A 23,620-nucleotide genomic window follows, 5' to 3' on the forward strand; every position below is an offset into this window, starting at 1 on the left:
TGTTTGGCCTTTGCCACTTGTACTTTCATCCTACGCTGCATTTCCCTGTACTCCTGTCTACTTTCTACTTTCTTCAGTCCTCTCAGTGTCTCACTTCTTAGCTAACCTCTTTCTCTGGATCCACTACTGCACCTCCTCATTCCACCACCAAGTCTCCTTATCTCTTTTTCTTCCAGATGACACACCAAGTACTGTCCTACCTGTCTCCCTGATCACATTTACTGTAGATGTCCAGTCATTTGGAAGCACCTCCTGACCATCCAGAGCTTGTCTCAGCTCCTTCCTGAAGGTCATAGAACACTCTTCCTTTTTCAGCTTCCACTATTTCGTCCTCTGTTCTGCCTTTGCCATCTTTGGCTTCCTCACCACCAGAGTCATCCTACACACTACAATCCTATGCTGTCTGGCTACACTCTCACCTACCACTACTTTGCAGTCGCTGATCAAGGTCCAACCAAAAATTACGGGGAGAAAAAATTCCATAAAAAAATTAACTACTTTGCTTTTACCTTTTTGGACGTCTTCTTGATGGCTCTTGAGGCTTTGCTTAGGGTGCTGTCCATATCTTTGGTACTGACCTGTAGTGAGTCAGGATCTGTACTGTGAATTAGATCACCCTGTGGATAGGATACAAAAGTAAAAATAGCAGCTTTGATTAATCATTTACTTGCACCAAGTAGTGTAACAAAACAAATCTATACCATGACTTGTCTCTGTTGAGAAATTATGAGAGAAAAAAACAAGTTCCTTGAAGCAATGCCATGGTGTCATTGCCACAGATTAATTTGCTTTATTCAGTCCTATCCGCAGGGTCTCTCTCTCTCTCTCTCTCTCTCTCTTTATATATATATATATATATATATATATATATATATATATATATATATATATATATATATATATATGTATACACATACATACATACATACACACCCCCACACGCACCCACACACACACAAACCAAATTCCCCAAAAGTTGGGACACTACAAATTGTGAATAAAAACAATGCAATTATGCGGAAGTGCCAAATTTTTATATTTTATTCAGAATAGAACATAGAGAACAAGTCAAAAGTTTAAACTGATAAAATGTATAATTTTAAGGGAAAACCATGTTGATTTTAAATTCCATGGTGTCAACAAATCTCAGAGGCATCCCCTCTTCTTACAACAGTCTGCAAACGTCTGGGGATCGATGAGACACATTTCTCAAGTTTAGAAATAGGAATGCTGTCCCATTCTTGTCTAACACGTTTCTCTCTTAACTGTTCAACTGTCTTGGGCTTTCTTTGTTGCACCTTCCCCTTTAGGATGCGCCAAATGTGCTCTTTAATTGAAAGAAGTAGACTGCAGGCTAGCCATTTCAATACCCGGATCCTTTTCCTACGCAGCCATGATGTTGTAATTGGTGCTGCATGTGGTCTGGCATTATTGTGTTGAGAAATGAAAGATCTCCTCATAAAGTGATGATGCCTGGATGGGAGCATATGTTGTTCTCAAATCTGAATATACCTTTCTGCATTGACGATGACTTTCCAGATGTGGAAGCTGCCTTTATTGTTACAGCGTGCATGAAGAAGCCTAGCATTAATGGTGCTCTCCAGTGCCTGAAGAAGCCTAGCACTAATGGTGCCTTCCAGGGCTCGAACAGTCTAGCACAGTGGGTGGGAGGCGTTATGCCGGATAGATGACAGCTTTGTCGTCATTCTCCTGTCGCCTACCACCTCTACTGGCACGAGACTGGAGCCCAGAACGGAGCCCGCCTTCTTCAACAATTTGTTCAGTCTCTTCCTCTCCGCAGCTGAGATGCTGTTGCTCCAGCAGACCACACCGTAAAATAAGACTGAGGCCACCACAGAGTCATAGAAGGTCCTTAACCCATTAAGGCCGGGAGCGTGTGACCGCGCTTTTACCGTTAAAGCCGGGAGAGCGGATATGTCTTTTAGTTGTGTTTTGACCAATTCTTGGTTTATTAGCTGATGAAATGCATCGGAATATGCACGATAGGGTTGCTGAGATTTCAATTATTTTTAATATTGTTGAATTTCCAGGAACATTTCTGATTTTCAGGGGGGTTGGTCTCAAAAGTCACCCATAAGTTTTAGAGGCATGTTTTACCAGGCGTTTTAGGCCTTAATGGGTTAATAAGTCCTTCCGCACCCCAAAGGACCTCAGTCTACACAGTAGGTGTAGTCTACTCAATCCCTTTTTGTAGACTTAGACTTGACTTTTTTGATCCCTTTGAGATGACTTCCTCTGGGAATTTTACATTTACAGCAGCAATAAGAGCAGAAAGGCATGCGGACAGGAAAAAATAAATCAATCAATAAAAAAATAAAGTTACCAGAGAGTAGGTTATTGCACATTGAAAAAAGTGCCATTTCTGTGTAGTGTAGTGTACTCTACGCCCTTCTCCTCCCAAGTGAGGAGTTGTAGAGTATGATGGCAATGTGGACAAAATAGTTTTTTAGTCTGTTGGTACAACACTTGGGGAGCAACAGCCTTTCAACTGAACAGGCTCCTTTGGATGCTGATGACAGTGTGCATCAGCATCAGAGTCAGTTGTCAGTCCAGTCCAGGTTATTAACCCATTAAGGCCGGCCGGGAGCACGTGACCGTGCTTCTACCGTTAAAGCTGGGAGGTGCTCCTACGCTCTTCTCCCTTTAAACCAGGGAGAGCGTATGTCTTTTTGTTGTGTTTTGACAAATTATTGGTCTCTTAGACTATGAAATGCAACAGAATATGCACGATAGGGTGACGTGGGCCTCATAGCAGATTCACGAGAGTTATTAAATAAATGACGTGATTGACGACAGCGACAGGAATTCAAATCAGTGCAATGAGTCGACAGTGACAAACTGTTAAGAAATATGTTTGTAGACAATGAGAATGTTGAAAATTTTGACGGCTTTGTATCGGAATGGATGACAAATAATTACCCCGATCCTCCGACGTTATTACAACTGCGCTCCAGTGTTGAAGGTAAATATATTTAGAGTTCTACAGCCGCAGATGCGACATTTGTTTGTTGATTTAAAAAAAAAATATATATTGAAGGTTTATAATAATAGATTTGTGTGAACGCCACAGGTATAAGCTCTAAGATGTTTCTGGAATCATGTTTTTCTATCTGCTTCAGGAGCTGAGATATCAATGATTTTTAATATTGATGAATTTCCAGGAAAACTTCAGGTTTTCGGGGGTGACTCAAAAGTCACCATAGGCTTTAGAGGCATGTTTTGCCAGGCGCTTTAGGCCTTAATGGGTGAAGGTGAACACCCAAGTACTTGTAAGAGTCCACTATCTCAATGTCTATTCCCTGGATGTTAACCGGAAGGGGGTGGGTTAAATTACCTTTAGTCAGGCGAAAATCCATCTAAATGGGACAGGGATCTCTGATAGAGGAAGATGAGGGCGCCCTCAACTATAATTCCCTGCTTGTAGGCAAATTGTAGTGGGTTTGCCAATGTGCTGACTAGGGGGCGCAGGTGGTGGAGGTCTCTCCAGGTTCTTTGCCAGGTTGGATGTCAGGGCCACTGGTCGGTCGTGGTTGAAGTCGCTAGGCCGAGATGACTTGGGCACCGGTACCACACAAATTGTCTTCCACAGCAGTGGCCCCTTTTTCAGCCTCAAGCTCATGTTGAAAATATGCTCCACAATCCCACACAGTTGCCTTGCACAGGACTTGAGGGGACTTGAGGAGCCTTGAGTTAAAGCCATCCGGACCTTCTTGACCTTGAACCTTGACAGTTCTCTCTCTACCTGTGCTGTAGAGCAGGCCACGCTGGACACAGAGAGGGTCCTCTGAGTAAGTGGGGGAGGATGCTGCAGCAGAGCTGTTGGGATCCATAGTATTGAGACATTTGTTGATTGTTGTATATTGCAGATATTGAACCTTGCATTCTCCGTTATCCCCAACGGCAGTTCTCTTTCCAATTTCTCTTTTATGCAGAAAATCGAATTCCCACTACTTTTCAATAGACATTGATAGAGGTCTGAAATCCCTTTACTCTTACCTCCCAGATATCCTTTACTTGACGATATCTACAGTAGTGCTGTCAGGAGATTAAAAAAAAATACCTAAATAATTACAGGATCTTTAATTAATTAATTAAACTGACAAATAGGTAATCAGGAAAAGTTAGAGGTTAGAAGAGGTTAACAAAAATCAAAAGCTACAATATCTGGGTCATAACAACTCAAACCCAAAAGAAAAACTGGAGCTACAGTATCAACTCCTCAAATACCCCCAAATATTTATTTAATTAACGCAATAAACTGACAGCCCGAATCTAAAGTAATCACTACTTTCTAATTCAATTCTCTCTTTTATATTTTTAAAACTCTGCATTTCCCCCATTTCTACTATTGTACATATTGACGCCTCTCCTTCACCATCTCTTGAAGCCATAATCTTTTCCTGGCTGAAAGTCGCTGTCATATGTCAGCCACCTTAAAATCTTCTTGCTTTCCACAAATTTAAGGTGAATTTAGTTATTGGATCTATCAAGCTCTCCTTTCTCTTAGATAGTTCCTTGTGCCCCAGCAGTGCTTGGATCTGGTAGCCTTCCCCCTTAATTTGAATATCTTTCCATTTGGATATCTTTCCATTTGGCTATATAATTTATATTACATCAACATACAATGGCTCTAAGATGTGCTGCACAATAATAATCTTTTTACACAAATGTAATGTCACGATGTCACTTGTCTAATCCTCTGTTTCTTACAACACCCCTCAGCCCCCTCTCCACACACACACATTTTTAACTTAATTCTTAACTCAATAACTTCCTACATTCCCATTTTAGTTTGTATCTTTCTTTGATCTTCATTGTTGATTTGATCTGTCAGGCAGTCATTTACTTTCACTCTGGCTGTTGACTATTATACAATGCCCGTATACATCTTATTGCGTCTCCATTGAATCCAAATTGTTCCAGAATTAGATACAGACCACCCAACACTATGAAATGCCTTTTTCTGCATCCGTACTCAATAAAACCACGCTCTTTCCCGTCCTTTGAATCTCCTCCACTATGTGAATTGCACACGTAATTGTTTTCATCAAAACTATTTGTTTGAAGTCTGTTTTAATTTTAGAGTGTAAAACATACTGCAGTATGTGCTCTACTTGTTTACATGTAGAGCACCTTTGCAAATAACAAAAGCTGATAAAAAGTTACTTGAAACATGTACATGTGTGGTCAAATGTCTGATGTTGGATTGAATGGGGAATAATAATTGTTACGAGCGTGTAACAAGTTAGCGTTCAGTGAGTTCCGCAATAAAATACGGACGATATATAATATTTGGCAACTGTGTGTGAGTGTGTGTGTGTGTGTGTGTGTGTGTGTGTGTGTGTGTGTGTGTGTGTGTGTGTGTGTGTGTGTGTGTGTGTGTGCGCGCGCGCGCGTGCATGAGTGGTTGTCTGTTACCGCATTAGTCCGGCAGATGGTGTTGGCTACATGTCGACAAAGCGTTCGAAGCCAGTCACTTTTCATTGTTTCTTCTCCAGCCAACTGGAAACTGAATAACATGTTCTCCTGTTCAGTCGGCGGGTGAACGACTAAAGCAAATGCATTCACACATTCTGAAAAAAAAAAGGGTATAGGAGAGATGAGCGATAGAGAGGCATGGCGTTTTTTGTAAGTATTTCTCGAAGTGCAAAAATACATTCAGGACAAAATCTTAAATCCAGAACATTGTAGTACTGTTCATGAGTTTTACATACACTAAGAATATAGACAGACTGCTCCACTTAAAGTGGGAATTTCCTTTGTTGGACCATTAGTTAGTTAATTAGGGCCCGAGCAGTGACGGCTGAAAGGTCCCTATTGTATCTGTACAAAATATTTTTAGGTCCTGAGCAGCAACTGCTGCAAGCTATGAATTTTTGAATGTCCAATTTTGGCCTACTTTTGTACACTTATACTTTTGCTTCCTTGCCCTGATGATTCATCCGATTGACTTCAAAATTTGGCTGTAACATCTCAAGAACTAGGACAACAACTAGGGGGGGGGGGGGGGGGGGATCTTTATTTTGCATTGGCCGATGTGTTTCCTCAGTCATTTGTTGGCGGTCAGGTTGGGCATTATTGTATTTGCTCCCAGCATATTCCAAGGAAGGACAGTGGATGGAGCTAGCTAGCTGTTCGTTAGCATGCTCGTGTCCACTGTTTGGAGACATTGGCAGTGTGATGTCATTCAATGATTTCCCATTCACCTCCACAAACATTTCAAGGCGGTGCTTTCTTGTCTCCAGCACTGCCATCTTCTGAAGACGTTTGTGGTATTCATCAGTGGAGATGGAAGGCATCATTCTTCCAGCCTTGTAGCTAGTTGCAGTCACATGCTAATTAGCAGGTCGTGCTCACGTTATCGTGAGGAGTTTACAAAAATGTTGAAAAATGACCCTAACTGGCTGTATCTACAAAACAAAAAGGTAGTAAGCCACATCAAGGTAAATATGTTGATACAATTATTAATATTGTTTTTCTGTTTTACATATATATTCTTTAAAGTGTTTTTGATTTTAGTTAGATCAATAAAACTGTGGTAGAATGTGGTCTGTTTTCCCCCTAAGGAAGTGAGGTGTCGGAATCCACACAGCAGGTATGCGGGAATCTCTGGAGCCAGCTCTCCCGAGGTCAATAGTTTATCTAGGAAGCCAATTGTATACCTCATGTTTGTTAAGGACTGAAAAAACTCAATAGGAGTTGGCCAGATTGTATCTCACTCTGCTGACAGGACAAGATCAAAGGGGGGGCCTGGTAGAGGGAGAGGGGGGGGGGGGGCCCAGTGTGGCCCACATCCCGAAGGAAGAGATAAGAGAGGGGGTGTGTAGAATTGGGGTGACAGGAAATATCACATGCTGAGAAAGGGCCGAATGGTCAATGAGGGGGAGGGAACCATATCTGTATATATGCACGCATGAACTTTGTAAAGAACACATCTGTGGGTGAGCTGCGATGATTGAGCAGTACTACAGGTGACTTTCAGAATCTGAAATAAAGCTGGCAAACTTGTTCACAGATTTCAACTTTGAATTTATTTGAACACGCAGAAATCAAGGAAATGATTTCCAACAATGTCCAGGAGAAATAGAAAAAAACAGTTATCAGCTGAAAGAATGCAAGCAAAGCAGGAGCAGAGCAGATTGCGTCTTCACACTAGGCAAGCAGGAAAGCCTCCCGACTGTCGTGCCAATGAATGGGTACACATTTTCAACATCTAGAGAAGCCAGACTCAAGGATCGCATACCCTTAAGCTCTCACCAGACCAGCAACCACCAACCGCACCCGATCTGCAGTATACTTTCTGTAAAGAGACACCATTTACGGTGTGGTCTTCCATTCCATATCTTCGTTATCTTGTCCCCAAATCAAAACCTATTATATCCAATTTTGTGTAGCCACAATACCAACAATGTTTACATTCTTCTTAGAAACAGCAATCAATGCATGTTAATATTACAGATGTCCAAAAAAGAGTTAGAGTCTGACCATGTTTACATTTTGCAATACATGGACACATTAAAGATGCCCAAACAAGAGTTAATTTTGCCAGTTCCAGCATTATTCAAGTTAGCATTTACTTCATATAACCATGGAATTTTCTTGCACTTTTTTTTAAACTTTCATTAAATTAAATAAAAAATCAACATTAACCATAGTACAATACGCCGATCTTTTTCTTCCAAATCTCTCTGTAGCTGCTGCATTTCTTTCAAGATCTCACAAAGTCTCCAACACGTCCTTATTCATCACCAGCATTGCAGTCTCTATTTTATTCTTTATTTTAGCAAGAGAAGACTTCAGCTTCTTTCGCTTTTACTGCTCTTTTTCCGCCAGGCACATCTCAACAGTAAATCACAAAGGAGTGAAAATCACGAGTGAATACAAGATGCGTCCTTCCTCATCAGATGCGTCCTTCAGTCTACAAGTAGTTGAACACAAAACTGATATATTCACAGGTAAACATGACACACACGGGTTGGTTTTACCTTTTGCCATCCAATTGAGCAGTTATTTGTTATGCCTGCCACTATATGCCACTGGCATACATAGAATAATAAAAGTTTAAATCATAATACAATAATAGTAATTAGCTGTGAATAATATACACTTTCACTTTTAACTCCAAGACATAGCATATTTTCAAGACTATAAAGCGCACTCAAAGGTCTTAAATTTTCTCAAAAATTGACGGTGCGCCTAATAGTGAGATGCGCCTTTTGTGCGCAAATGGTGCGGTGCTGCTCGGCGGGATTGTGGCGCAGAGAGGGGAACTATAGTACTGTACTGATGTGGTTCGCACTTAAAAATGTTACCTTGCGAGCGAAATATGGCATTTATGGATATCAGATGGATAAGCCCTATTTCGTCTCTGTGAATGTTCGTAAGTCGGATGTTCCTAACTAGAGGACTACCTGTATAAATAAAATGTATTATTATTATTATTATTAAGCCAATTTGTTATTATTGGAACCTGTTAGTCTGTGCTAATAAAATCCAGGCGTGAGGAAGAATTGGGTATTACAATCACTGAGGCACAATGGGAAGAAGGGTTGACAAATGTCATCGTTTTCATCACTTCTCTAAAGCAAGGTTACACATGCCATCTCCCACCTGTGTGAAATGTTTCATATCGGAGAACACTCTAAGTCATAGTTGTATTATGTGCCCAAGGGTTCGTGAATACTGGACAGACATTTTTGAAATAACATCTGAAATCCTTCATCTTTATCTGATTCCGCCTCCTTAGCCCATCTATTTTGTTTAGCTTCTATTTTAAATCTTGTGAAACGTCCCTGGCATGTTTTGTGTTTTGTATATACAATGTCTATATTAATTTTTTCGACATGATGTGTGTACTATTTGTTGTTTAAAGTTAATTGTAGAAAAAAAGCCTCCTTTGCCAATCATAGCTATTTGCTGTTTAAAATTAAGTTCATTGTAAAAAGAAAAAAGAAAGAAAAGAAAGTCTCCTTAGCCACTCATTGCCGGCAACAGGTCTCAGCGGACACGCAGGTTTGGTTCCTTCAGTCGTCAGCAAAACAGGCATCCATCTGTGAGAAGTACGTCGGCACTTGACCCGGTGAATGATGATTACGCCGACAGACAAAAAACCGGCATCTGTCATTTATTAGTCTGACATTTTTCTTTTAAGTTTCTTGCCATTCATTACAAAAACGAGTAGAACTGGGTTAAAAAAAATTATAATAAAAAATCAATATAGCAATATTGAATCAATATTCCTTTTCATGGCCCTATATCGATTCATGGTTTATGAATCGATACTTTTTAATATGGCTACCAAATGCGAATGTGCCCTTCTGTTATTACATACCCCAGGAGGAACCTATAGTACTTTTGCCACTTTATTTACATAGTGCTGTGGTTGTAATCGATTTCAATTATTATTTAGTGTTTTGATTAGGTAATGTTCTATAAAACATACATGATTAATGTAAGTATTCATATATATTTTTTCATACTAATGCACCAAGTAAGAGCAAAAAGTTTCTACTATTTGCAGCATTGGTACTTCTGACAATGTCTTTCATACAAGAGACATAAAATTGTTACTGCATGAAATCCTTAAATTGAATCGAAAACCCTAAAAAGGAAAGATGAACATGATGAACACAAATAATATGGACTTGAAAATATTTGAATACGCTGACTACATAGACATTCGACCCTGAAAACTATTTGGATCCAGACAATCACTTTTACAAAAATGATAACTCCAGTTTCACTTGCGACTATTACATGGACGATCAATTCAACAATAAAAATGGAAAATGCACTTTCAATTATACATTTCAATAGAAATTTTACAACAATCAAAGCGTACCTGAATAAATTAAATAAATTCAAAATAATTGCCATATCGGAAACATGGCTTGATAATGAAAAAATGAGTTACATGGGACTGAAAGGATATGAATTGTTTACAACAAATAGGGAAAATAGAAGGGGAGGGGGTGTCGCAATATATGTAGACAAAACTCTGAGATGCAGTAAAATTTAATATTAGTCTATTCCCTGTAATTATGAAACCGAGTAGAATAACAACTGATACAGCTACACTAATAGATAACATATTCATAAATAAAATTGACCATAAAAAAGAAAGTGGACTTCTTATCAATGATATAAGAGATCATCTTCCGGTCTTTGCAATTTTCCAAGAATATTTTGAAAAAAAAATAAAACCAACAAAAATTTACACATCAGAAACAAGAAACGCTCCATGGCTGACTTTAAGTTGGATTTAGAAAAACATAACTGGTCTGAGGGTCTATTCAAACGATGATCCCAATATCACATACAGTGCATTTCAGTCCACTATTACAATAAACATTGTCTATTAATAAAAGTCACAAGAAAGTGTAAAGGTCTAAATAAGGCATGGATGACGAAGGGGATAGAGAATGCATGCAAAAAGAAAAACATTTTATACAAAACATTTATTAAATTGAGAACTATGGAAGCTGAAATAAACTACAAGACCTATAAAAATAAACTATTGAACATTATACGAACAAGTAAGAAATATCATCACCATGCATTATTAGAGCAGAATAAAAGCAATACACATATGGAAAATACTAAATCATTTAATTAAGGCTATGTATACACGTAGCCGTTTTTTTGCAAACACAAGATATTTTTCTGCAGCTTGCCCTGTCATCCACACGTCCGCGAATATTTATTTATTTTTTATTATATTTTTTACAAACGAAGGTTTCTAAAAACTCCGGCCAAAGTGAAGATTTGTGTATTTCTCCGGTTCCGTGGTCGCGTGTGTCCGTTAGTAAACAAAGTTTTACGTCGTCCTCTACACACGTCACTCTCAATCACATACCTCAAGTTGTTAAAAAAGAAGGAAAAAAAAGGCGGTGTGGATTCGCTTCCCCACTGGGGAGTTCATGTTTGTATATGTGTGTGGTGAGTGGGAAAAAAAAGTTGTTAAAAAAAAGAAGTGAAGCTTTTTAACTCTTTGACTGCCATAAACGTTATAAAACGTTTAGTAAAAACCTACGGGGGCGCCGAGGACGTTAAAAGACGTTCACTATGTTTTTTTTTCCTTCTTTTTTTTGGAAACGGGTGGAGGAAAGCCTTGGGCAGCTGTGCTGAAAGTATCAAGCAGATCTAGTTAGTAAAATGACTCGTTTTGGCCCCTAGATGGCAGCGATGACTCTCTTTGGACAAGATTGGGTGGGCCGCCCACCGTGGGCGTCAGTAGAAGACGTGAGGCGGAGCTTGAGTGTTGAGGGGACAATGGCTGATGATGCAACAATGGCTGATGAAGCAACAATGGCGACCGGTTGTAAGCAGTTCACGCTTGAGCATTTTTTTCAAAGACGGAAAGCATCGATCAATACTAAAAAGCGCATTGATGTCGACGATGATGATGACTCCAAGCTTGACGCCAAAGTTGGAAGCCTTGACGCGACCGTTATGATCACGTAGTAAGCCTCACCGGCTAGCGCTGCTAACGCCGGAAAACGCGCAGCACAACCGACCGGGTACTTCTGCACAAGCGGACATTCGATCGGGCGATGGAGAGTAGTCGAAAAGCATCGACCAATGCACATTGATGATGATGATGATGATGGTGAATCCCGAGGTTGACGCCACAGTTGGACGCGGCCTTTATTCTCACGTCATAAAGCCTCACCGGCTAGCGCTGCTAACGCCGGAGCTGCACAAGCGGACATTCGATCGGACAATGAAGAGTACCCCGAGTCCAATGCATATTCATCGGAGGAGCGGGTACAGTCTGATCACGGAGAAGACACTGGTTCTGGACTACGATGCCACCATGAATGGAGTGGATAAGATGGATCAGAACATCTCTTACCACCCGGTATAGCAACTGAAGGACATGAGGAAGCCAGACGTAACACCACCGTAACGTTAACCATAGCATGATCCTGATATTAGACTTTATGGCAACACACACTGCAGTATATACTTGCTATTCCCCGGAAAAAACGGCCTGCAAGAAAGTGTAGCTTCTGCACGCGAAGAGGCAATCGCAGTGAAACTAATCTGTTGTGCAAATCCTGTTGCGTCTCTTTGCACGCAGGGGAGTGTTTCACAAAAAGAAAAACTGTCGTTGAAACATCAACATAATTGTAAATAGTACCACAGTTGCACACATTTGTAAATAGTTTGCCAAATTGTTGTCAAATTGTTACACTGTTGAATGTAAATAAACGTATTTTGCTATCAAAAAACACTTTTTCATTCTTGGTGGTAGTGTTTTATAGAAGTAAAGCACTATTTAGGTGTTTGTGGCATCATTCATGGACAAAAAGAAGTGTAAAATTCACTAGAGTGCATGAAATAATATCGTTTCACTAAAAGCTTGATTTCTCTGTATTTTGGTCCAAAACAAGCGCATTTGGGTGAAACTAACCATTTTCTATTGTTGATTACTAAAGAACGGAATAAGGTAGAAACAAAGTTCAATCTTTCATTTGGTAGTATGTGTGTTTCCATAGTCCAAACAGAACATTTTCTGTGGACCTTGAAAGATCAGTCAAAATGCTTAAATCGGCTGGCACTGACAGCATCACTTTTCTGAAAACGTCTGGCAGTCAAAGAGTTAAGATTTTGTATTTATTTGTTTTCCTCTATGCTCCGTTTATGATTTACTCATTGACTGTTAACAAATATTTTTTTTCTTCTTTTCTTTTCGGCTTTTCCCTTCAGGGTTCGCCACAGCGAATCAGTTGCCTCCACCTAACTCTGTCCTCTGCATCCTCTGCTCTCACACTTCACAACTTCCTTCATGTCCTCTTTAACGACATCCATAAACCTCCTCTTTGGTCTTCCTCTAGACCTTCTGCCTGGCATTTGGAAACTCAGCATCCTTCTGCCAATATCCTCACTATCTCTCCTCTGGACATGTCCAAACCATTTCAGTCTGGCCTCTCTGACTTTATCTCCAAAGCCTCTAACGTGTTGTCCCTCTGATGTACTCATTCCTGATTCTATCCATCCTGGTCACTCCCAAAGAGAAAGAGCATCTTCATCTCTCCCACCTCCAGCTCTGTCTCCTGTCTTTTCCTCAGTGGCACTGTCTCCAGACCAAACAACATTGCTGGTCTCACCAGTTTTATAAACTTTTCCTTTAATTTTAGCTGAATCTCTTCTATCACACATTACACCTGACACCTTTCTTCCTCTTCAGAGCTGATCCCCGATGTAGTCCCACCTCCACTTTGAACTCCTCCGTCACACCTATAGCACACCTCACTACTGTCTTACAGTCCTCATACATGTCCTGCACCACTTTAACATACTTCTCTGCCATTCCAGACTTCCTCATACAAAACCACAGTTCCTCTCTGGGCACCCTGTCATAAACTTTCTCCAGCTCTACAAAGACACAATGCAGCTCCTTCTGACCTTCTCTGTACTTCTCTATTAACATCCTCAAAGCAAATACTGCATCTGTGGTACTCTTTTTTTGGCATGAAACCATACTGCTGCTCACAAATTTTCACCTCTGCCCTCAGTCTAGCTTCATCTACTCTTTCCCATAGCTTCATTGTGTGGCTCATCAGCTTTATCTCTGTAGTTGCCACAACTCTGCACGTCTCGCTTGTTCTTAAAATGGGCACCAGTACACTTCTTCTCCATTCCTCAGGCATCTTCTCATATTTAAGATCCTGTTGAACAACCGGTCAGAAATTCTACTGCTACCTCTTCGAGACACTTCCATACCTTCACAGGTATATCATACCGAGTGCCTTTCTACTCTTCATCCTCTTCAATGCCCTTCTCATTTCGTCCTTACTAATCTTTGCTACTTCCTGGTCCACAACAGTCACCTCTTCTACGCTTCGTTCTCTCTCATTTTCCTCATTCTTCAACTCTTCAAAGTACTCTTTCCATCTTCCCATCACACTACTGGCATCTGTCAACACACTTCCATCCCTATCCTTTATTTTCCTAACCTGTTGCACGTCTTTCCCATCTCTGTCTCTTTGCCTTGCCAACCTGTATAGAGCAGTCTCTCCCTCCTTACTGTCCAACCTAGCATACAAGTCATCGTGAGCCCCTTGTTTGGCCTTTGCCACTTCTACTTTCACCTTACGCTGCATTTCCCTGTAATCCTTTCTACTTTCTTCAGTCCTCTGTGTCCCACTTCTTCTTAGTTAACATCTTTCTCTGGATCCACTTCTGCACCTCCTCATTCCACCACCAAGTCTCCTTATCCCCTTTCCTTCCAGATGACACACTAAGGACTGTCCTACCTGTCTCCCTGATCACATTTGCTGTAGTTGTCCAGTCATCTGGAAGCACCTCCTGACCATCCAGAGCCTGTCTCAACTCCTTCCTGAAAGTCATACAACATTTCCTTTTTCAGCTTCGACCATTTCGTCCTCTGTTCTGCCTTTTCCGTCTTTATCTTCCTCACCACCAGAGTCATCCTACAAACTACCATCCTATGCTGTCTGGCTACACTCTCACCTACCACTACTTTGCAGTCGCTGAGCTCCTTCAGATTACACCTTCTACACAAGATGTAGTCTACCTATGTACTCCTACTTCCTCTCTTGTAGGTCACCCTATGTTCCTGCCTCTTCTGGAAGAAAGTATTCATGAAAGCCATTTCTATTATTTTTGCAAAGTCAACCACCATCTCTCTTTCTGCGTTCCTCTCCTGTATACCAAACTTGCCCTAACTTCTCCTCCATTTCTCTTCCTATCTACACCATGATAGAACAACTTGTACCCTGCTCCTAAACCTTTAGCTTTGCTCCCTTTCCACGTGGTCTCTTGAACACATAGTATGTCCACCTTCCTTCTCTGCATCATGTCAACCAGCTCTCTACCTTTTCCTGTCATCGTTGCAACATTCAAAGTCCCTACTCTCAGTCCTAGACTCTGGTGTTCCTCTTCTCTTTCTTCCTACAAACACACCTTCCTCCTCTCCTTCTTCGACAACAGTAGTCCAGTTTCTACCGGCACCCTGTAGGTCAACAGCACCGATGCCGGTCGTTTTTAACCCGGGCCTTGACTGATCCGGTATGGAAGTCATATATTTGATTCGTTTATATATATATATTGTATTTATTTGTTTAACTATTTTTTTTATTATTAAAAAAAAAAGTCTTGTATGTGCTGACAGCACTACTGATCCGCATATATACAGATCAGCGGCTGACAGTCCGTGTTTGTGTGACATATGGTGAAGTGACGTCAAGAGATGAGCAGTATTTGGCTAACTACTGCCACCTAGAGGCTTGGCATGCATCTCATTGTAGGCCCAATTTGTGGAAGTGGCGTCGCCAGATGGAGGCGTACTCTGATTGGATAGGATTTGGGGAACTGTTGCCACCTTAAGGTCTGGAATTGTTATGAACGTAATAATGCGGTTAGCTGTGGATGTTTTCTTTTCTACAGACGTGGTGGTGTAGACACTATTTTTTTCTACACCCAGAGGAGGGAAATATCCGTTTTTAAAAATACCCTGGCTACGTGTGTAAAAAGCTAAAAAAAAAAATATTATCCATAATATTTTATAAAAGCTAAAAATATTATTATATAAAAAAATTGCTAATGATTTTACTGAGTATTTTGTTAATGTTGGCAGTAATTTGGCAAAAGAAATCGATGAGCCAAGAAACAAATAGAAGCACATTAAAAAAAACTCATCCACTATGTTGCTTAATGTTGTTAATGATACATAGGTATTAAATGTTGTTAAAACATTAAAAAATAAGAAGTCCACTGACTTCTTCTACATACATTAGTAAAAAGTATTATAGAATATGTTGTGCACCCTTTCACATATATATGTAATTTGTCATTTAAAGCCGGTATATTTCCATCAAAAATGAAAATAGCAAAAGTTATTCCTATTCATAAAAATGAAGAAAGACACATATTCACAAATTATAGACCAATATCACTGCTGCCACAGTTCTCAAAAATTCCAGAAACCTTATTTTCATAGAGACTGGACAATTTTATTGAGAAACAAGGTTTTAAGTGAAAATCAATAAGGGTTTAGAGAAAAACGGACCACCTCAATGGCAGTCATGGAATTCATAGAAGCAATCTACTAACATAGATAATAAAAAAATAAAAAATTTACTGTTAACTATTGTTACTATATCGGACTTCTTGTGCGGAAATCTAGGGAAACGCATTTAAAACAAATACCGACCCGGTTTTCTAACTTCAAAAAAGATCCAAAAGAATTATTAATCGATCAAAATATGCAGAACCAACACATTCACTATTTATTAAATTAAATACGACATTTTACGACTTAGTAGAGTTTAAAATATCACAAATAATGTATAAAACATACAACAATCGACTCTGCCACAGTACTCAGAAGCAATCATTTTAAATTAGAGAGAGTCCTTATGACATAAGGGGTACAAAGTGTCTAAAAAAATCAAAACAACAAATATTAAGCAAAAGTGTGTTTCTGTAAGAGGTGTTAATTTGTGGAATAATTTTGGTACTGACTTGAAAAGATGCAAGTCACTTGCTGAGTTTAAAAAAAATGTTTAAAAGCAAAGTTCAAGAAAAGTATTTATCTCAGACTTGAGCTGGCAAAACGGCAGAAATTGTGTCATTTCTTTCAATGTATCAGTATGAGTGTAATGAAAATTGTATATGTGAATATGAGGATGAATTATGGCGTATGCCTATGAATTACATGAACATATGCGACTGGCAAATGTACGTACATGTCAAAGTGCAGTTGTATACACAAACAGGATTATACATTTTTTTTCATTTAAATATTATTACCCTATTATTGTATCTATTGAAATAAATCAAAACATAAGGGGTAGGACTAGATAGGTTTTTCACTTCTTCCTACTCCCTTTTGAACATGTAAACTCCTATTCTTGCTTTTTCTTTTTACTTCAACTTACATTTTATACTTGTAATGTGTTTTATGTTTTTCTATGTTTATATGTTCATTAGACCAACCCCAAAAAAATAAAAAATAAATTTGAACCAAAATGTCTCCTACCGCCAAAATAACACTTCCTTACAATTGACAAAACATTTGTTAGCACTGACTTCAGTATAGCTTTTTATCAATGTGGATATGTGGTCATCTCACCTTCTGTGTCCTGCAGGTCCAGAACTCTTCGAATTTGTGACAGTGGCATCAAAGTGATGTGCTTCAGTTGAGGTAGTGGCCTTGTTTGTCCCAGTGGACTCTTAAAAGTACTAATAACTTTGTGCCGCTTCCTTGCAATCTGCATACAAACATACATTCAGACAGATAGATTATTATGGCCGAGTAAAGGCGATTTTATTTCTATGGCACATTTCATACACAAGGCAACTCAATGTGCTTTACACAAGCAAAGACAACACCTACAAGCACCAACAATAACAGTTAACAACATTCAGTAAACCGAAATTAAATGATTACCCATCAACCAATCCCAATGGTGAGTGTACATGTCAATGAACACTTTTGTATTAACTGAGATGGAGACCGTGTGCTGAGGCTTTCTACTCGTCTTGGGGAGTAAGCCTCATACACTAATTAATGCTAACCGCTAGCATTAGCATGTCGTAACATGATCGCTCATAAAAATCTATGTGATACAGTTTATCATACTGTATGTTGACACCTATTTGTATTTCTGTGATGTAATGAAAAGAGAGGGGAGCTAGGATTCTGTGAGCCGGGAGCTTATGAAATATTTTAGCAGGCGTCTTGGTAAGTTAAATGTAAGTAGCTACAAGCAAATGGCTAATGTAGTGCAGCCATGTTAAAGCATAAACGTGCAATGATGAGGCAAAGTCAGTGATACCAATGAGATGTGTGACTATTAAGATGTTAAATTCTGTTATTTTATATACACTAATCACAAAAAGTAATAAAAAAAAGATATTTGTCTTTCAGATGAAATTTATGGAAAATGTAAAAAGTTCATGCTACAGTGATATCATAGCATGGAAGTAGTAAATAGAAGGATGCACTGGTAATTTCCTCACCTCAAGCAATTCATTTAAATAAAAGTTAACAACAATGGTGGGTACACCACAACAAAACATTTTCAACGTCTCAATAACTTATGTGCTCTTGAGCATCAATTGCAGCTTGACAAGGATGTCGCATGCTGTTCACAAGTCGACTCATTGTCTGCTGAGGCATGGCATCCCACACTTCTTTAAGTGCAGCCTTCAGGTCATTGAGGTTCTGGGATGCAGACTTTCCAGCCTCTACACGGCGATTCAGCTCATCTCACAGGTGTTCAATAGGATTCAGGTCTGGAGAAACAGCAGGCCATTCCATTTGAGGTACACAAGTCGCCAACAGCCGTTCCCTGATAATGCCACCTTGATGAGCTGGAGCATTGTTTTTTGTGAATTTTGTAGCAACTTGTGCAAAAAGTACTGAAACATTTAACAGTTGAAAAGGTTCATTGAAAATCTTAGTTTTGTAAAGGTTAGAATGCATTTCTGGCTCGTCCTGAAATTTTACCTGAAAGCCAAATATCCCTAACTTTTTGTGAGTAGTCTATTTTCCACTATCAAAAAGCTATTTCTGTTTAAAGGAGTAATCATCTATTTTTAGGAATATAGAGAAACTTTAATGCAACGCGTTAATCAAAATAATTAATGATGTTGCAAATTAACGTGTTAACGCTAGTCCCACAGGCAAGCCATTTGGCTTTTCTACATAGAATACCCAAAGGGCAGCCCAGTGGCTGGATTAGTCTCACCATCTGTTTGCAGATGGAGGCAATAACTGACTTCAATAAGTGTCTTTGTGAGTTTTAGATTAACATCCAAACACAGCAGGTGTGTTCAGCTCTACCATTTGGCTTTTCTGATTTCAATACCAATACACCTTTGGCCAAATCAACAATGACCCTTGCCTTATGGTTACTAATGACGCCTGTGGATTGATTTAGTCAGGTTGTGAAGGGCAGAGAAATCTGCGCAATCATTTGAAATTTGGCCTATTGAGTGACCCGTAGGCTGCAGTGGCACGTCACTTCCTACCTGCGCCACTAGTCAAAAGCAGGGTGACGAGTCTTGGACGCAAGTGCGACACAGGTGAGCGAGGCAAGCTTACTTGGCCCTGTGAATGGCAAGTTTATCTATAATAAGAACAAAGACGGTACTATTAACAAGAACACAGTGATTTGTACCTTGTTGGTCGTGTTTGTGTGAAGTTTGCTGATTTTTAGAAAAACGCATATGGAATGTTTATAAAAACAGAATCAGGTTCGTGTGAAAGCCACAGATGTAAACTTATGTTTCTGAAAAATTCACCCAGAGGTTTTAGAGGCATGTTTTGTCAGGCACTTTAGGCCGAAATGGGTTAATACAATCATCATTTAGAAACTGTATTTCACTGGCGTCGGGTCAAAACCTCTTAACGCCCAGTTCACACTGACTGTGTAACGGATGCAAAGCGGTTTCCGTATGGCATCCGTACGGACTGCAATTCACAGCAAGTGCGTTGCGCAAGCTGTACGTGTCCAGAAATCTGCACCCGCGAGACCGCAAGATCCCGGGGTTACACGCTGAAGAGTAACTAGGGCCCGACCGATATGCCTTTTTTTGAGGCCAATGCAAAAAAAATTCTGATTACAGATTAATCGGCCGATTATTAAAAAAAAAAAATTATGCATAAAATTACTTACCGGGGGATTGTATTTCGTGCCATCTTGTGGAAATGTGTTAAGACAAAAAAAAAATTCTTGGAAGTTTGCATCTTTAAATTTTGAGAATAGAAAGTCTTTAAATCCTTGAAATATCAACTTTAAATACAACTTGAAAGGACAATGACAAAATAAAACAATAAGAAAGTGAAATAAGAATAGAATAAACTAATAGCAACTGAAAAAAACAGTAAAAACAAATATTGACTGTTCCTGTGTGTTTTGGCCTCTTGGGGGCAGTGTGGTGCCGTGCACCCATGTTGTACACACTTAGTACACACTTACTTTTTGAGTACAGAAGAAAGTTGCAATATTCTATTGAAATAAGTCATTTTTCACACATTGTGAATAATTTGTGCCTTTGTGTAGTGTTATCTTCTTACCTGTTGGTATGTGTTCCCACAGCATTTATGTGTGAATATTCGTTATTTGAAGGAAATACACTCCAGAAGTTGATGCTAACTACTTTTAGCTTTTAAAAGGGATCCTCCCTTTGCTTTTAGCATTAGCGCTAGGCTAGCGATGGTTTAAAAACGAAGCATGTTTTGTATTTAAATATACAGTGGATGTAATTCTTATTGTTGTGTGTTTAGTTTTACAGTTAACTCCAACTGAGGTGTCATTAAACAGTTTAAAGGATGCTTTAGAACAACAGAAAAACCAGAATAACATAGGCTACACACTTGCTAGTTGCTAATGCTACGCAAGCAAAATGGTGCATTCAGGGTACTTCCACAGCGTCAGAAACTTAGGTTTTCTTCGATGATAACATTTTAAGGGAAAAATAATGGGCCATTTGGCCCAATTGGCCGATTGTTTTGGCCGATGTTTGAAGGGTAATAATCAATCGGGCCCTAATAACTCCCAACCATTTTCACTGAAGTAATCCCCTTTGTTCTAGGCTGTTTTACTGGATTTTGACTGATTTTGCAAGGCCCACAAAATATTGTGTTCTAAAGATCACAGTCTCTTTTTTCATCAGGAAAAAAAAGTATATTTCTATCTGTTTCCGTTTTGCAGCAACTACAGGCAACTGGCATTGGGAATATAGCTAAGTTTCATCATTATTCACAAATCTGCTTAGAACTGTGGGTAAATCAGCTTGTTTTCAACATGGCCCTGGTTGATCTATTCAACTCAGTTGCCACCTGCTGGCCGTTTTTGTAATAACTACCATTGCTTCAACCGTTTTGTGCAGTTGAGAGAATGCATCAAAGCCTTATGCTCTAGCGTAAAAAAACCCATAAAAATATGTATAAATATGTCTTTCAGGCACTTAAAATATTTAAAATAGAACACATTTATATGTTTTTGGGAGCAAATGAGTTAACAACTATGTACTGTATATAGAGCGCTCCTTGTAAACAATAGCCACGCTTGCCTGTCGTTCACATCGATATGCTTTTTGGACATTATTTCTGGGATTTCTATCATGGCTCTCCTACCATGGGTAAGTACGTTTTGTGTTTAAATAGTGTTACTTTGTCATGCTTGTTTTTTGTCTTTTAAAATGTTCAACTCATGTACAGCGTTTCCGTTTCTATTCATTCAGCGGCAACTCCCCACCATTCCTAAATCGTAGCCGCCACTCCTGCACTTTTTACTTTTGTTTTGTAAGCTAAGTGCGTTCGGAGCTGTTGTGTTCTGGCGTGGTTATGGCCGACAGGTACGTGCAAACTGTCATTAAAGAGTTGTTTGTTTGCCGCCTTATTACCAACGCTACAATACATGTACATTAAAAGAGGCTGCGGCGGCAGCTGCGGTGGCACCTAAATGACGGTGAGCAATGACGATTTCGTCCGTCCTAATTTTCATTCATGAAATTGGATGACACAACATATGGCCACGAACAGATCTATTAAGCCTCAAAATATAGAACAACTCAAATTTATTAGCCGCTGCCGCACTTGTGTGTACACTCACAGTTTACAAAGCGCGACACTACGGCAGCTGAAAAGTCATAACTCAAAACTGTGATGTGTTGTTTTAAAACCAAGATCAAATAGACTAAAAACATATTAGACACTCGTCTCAAGGTCTCAGACAAAAAAATTCACCAAAATTACGTGCACTTATGGTACCAGGCTTTAGTTACAGCGGTGACGTTCCTGCTCCCCTACCCTCTTTCTCTCCTTCCGCTACGTTTTAATGGGTATTTAAATCACAGCCTTTCACGATTACGTAATCGCGTTTTGTGAAACCGCTTTTTAATTGCAATTGCAATTAATCGCTCAGCCCTAGTTGTGATCTTACCTTCTTTATTGCATACACACGCAAGCGCTGCGCTCTCCCCCTCCCTTCCCGCAATACATTCACAATCATTCGTAAACAAGAAAGAACACAACTTTTGAGTGTTGCATGGCTGGTTGCGTCAGTGTGGAAAGGCAAACTATCAAGCTGAAGGCTATTTATTGCTACCACACAATTCTCCAATCGCTAACATTAGCATAATTATTTTTGATCAGAGTATGGAAAGCTATCTACTAAAAAGAGCAGAGTCCCCGCAAAGGCAGCGTCGTTGGGAAATCCCCCGTATTTTGCCTCGCCATTGAGTGAAATCCTGTACTGTGCTTTTAACCACATCCATGTAGGCTTGTTATCATCATTATTATTGTCGCCTCAGACAAAAATCTTTGTCTCTTGGGGTGTTTTGTAGCTTCTGCATGATTTCAGTAATCGCGCGTAGACGTTTGACTCAACTTCCATCTGGAACGACTGGGGAAAGGACGTATGACGTAAAGGAGTCTGCATGTTTGTAGTTTTTTGTATTTGGCAGAGTTCACACCATCCACCTCAAAGTTGTTTCGTGCCAGTAAAAATTATACAGACCCCCTCAGGCCATGACAAACGTTTCATTAATCTAGCTGCAAGTCAATGTTTCAGAAGCAGAATTATGAAAATATGAATTGAAGGTTCAAATCCTATTTATTGTTACTTTAATATCCCACTGAAGGAAAGCCGGCCCTTCCCTCTTCTCCGCGGCGCGCGACACAGAGAGTGAGGATCTGTCCGTGCGGCTTCACCTTCTGGCACGCGGACAGTAATTAATTATCACTTAATTGTTCCTTAATTTTCTGCAGCCGCAGCGCTCTTGACAAGGCAGAGCTAGGTTGGTGTCAGTATCTAACACTGGCTGCCTAAGTTCATTTTTATTTAGCTGGTAAAAGCACTACACATGCACAGCTAACACACTACGAATCAATAAAAAAAAAATCTTACTGTATGTGCTGTATTCAGCATTATCTTCCCGAGTTTATAAAAAAATTGTTCTGTAAATAGTTTATTTACTATTAATGTTAGATCAATGTATCTTAATTATCCCATATTTAGTATTTTTTTAATTGTAAAGCATTTATTCAACCTTGTGAATTTATTCAACATTGTGACCTCTGTCTGAACTGTGCAAGTTGGAGACGAATGCAGTCACGAAACTTCATTACAAGACAGGAACTGTACCCTCATTACAAGAAAAGTGGCCGGAACATTTTTAGGTTGAGAAGCTTTTAGTGTGAAGGAATGTTTGAAATGTTTGCATTGTTGCCTGTGTAGTGACTAATTTCTGTAAATGATTGTCACATTGCTGCTACGTATTTCCCCAAACCCCTCAGAGCAGCAATGTTAATGTGATAGGTCAACCCAATAAAAAGAGGAAGAATGATATAATGTGTCAGAATGGGCAGGAGATTGTGATCTGCACATCTCTGTTCATTCTTCTGGCCAGTAATAAGAATATATATCTCTTGTCTTCTTTCCGTGTCTGTTTATTAAATGTTCTAGGTAGAATGAACCTGACAATTATGATCAAAAACAGTGAATATTCATTTTCAGACAGTTCTGTAAGTATTTATACATACACTTAAAAAGAGTAATTTATAATTTAAAAAAAAAGTTCTCAATAGTTCCCTTACTATTGTGATAGAAAAAAGTGA

At 39.4% G+C, this 23,620-nt stretch overlaps 1 protein-coding gene across 1 annotated transcript in view; it reads right to left on the reverse strand.

The window, feature by feature from the left end:
- Positions 1-23,620, reverse strand: part of ect2 (epithelial cell transforming 2) — a 191,484-nt gene that overhangs the window by 54,553 nt on the left and 113,311 nt on the right. The window contains exons 14-16 of the mRNA XM_086088432.1: positions 17,123-17,261; positions 5,440-5,594; positions 510-617 (exon numbers count right to left, since the gene is read on the reverse strand). Coding sequence (XP_085944558.1) covers positions 510-617; positions 5,440-5,594; positions 17,123-17,261 — 402 coding nt within the window. The remainder of the gene's footprint in view (positions 1-509; positions 618-5,439; positions 5,595-17,122; positions 17,262-23,620) is intronic.

Source organism: Leptonotus elevatus, chromosome 11 (assembly GCF_054856555.1).
Source record: "Leptonotus elevatus isolate MCC_2025b chromosome 11, RoL_Lele_1.0, whole genome shotgun sequence".
In the NCBI taxonomy this organism is placed as follows: domain Eukaryota; kingdom Metazoa; phylum Chordata; class Actinopteri; order Syngnathiformes; family Syngnathidae; genus Leptonotus; species Leptonotus elevatus.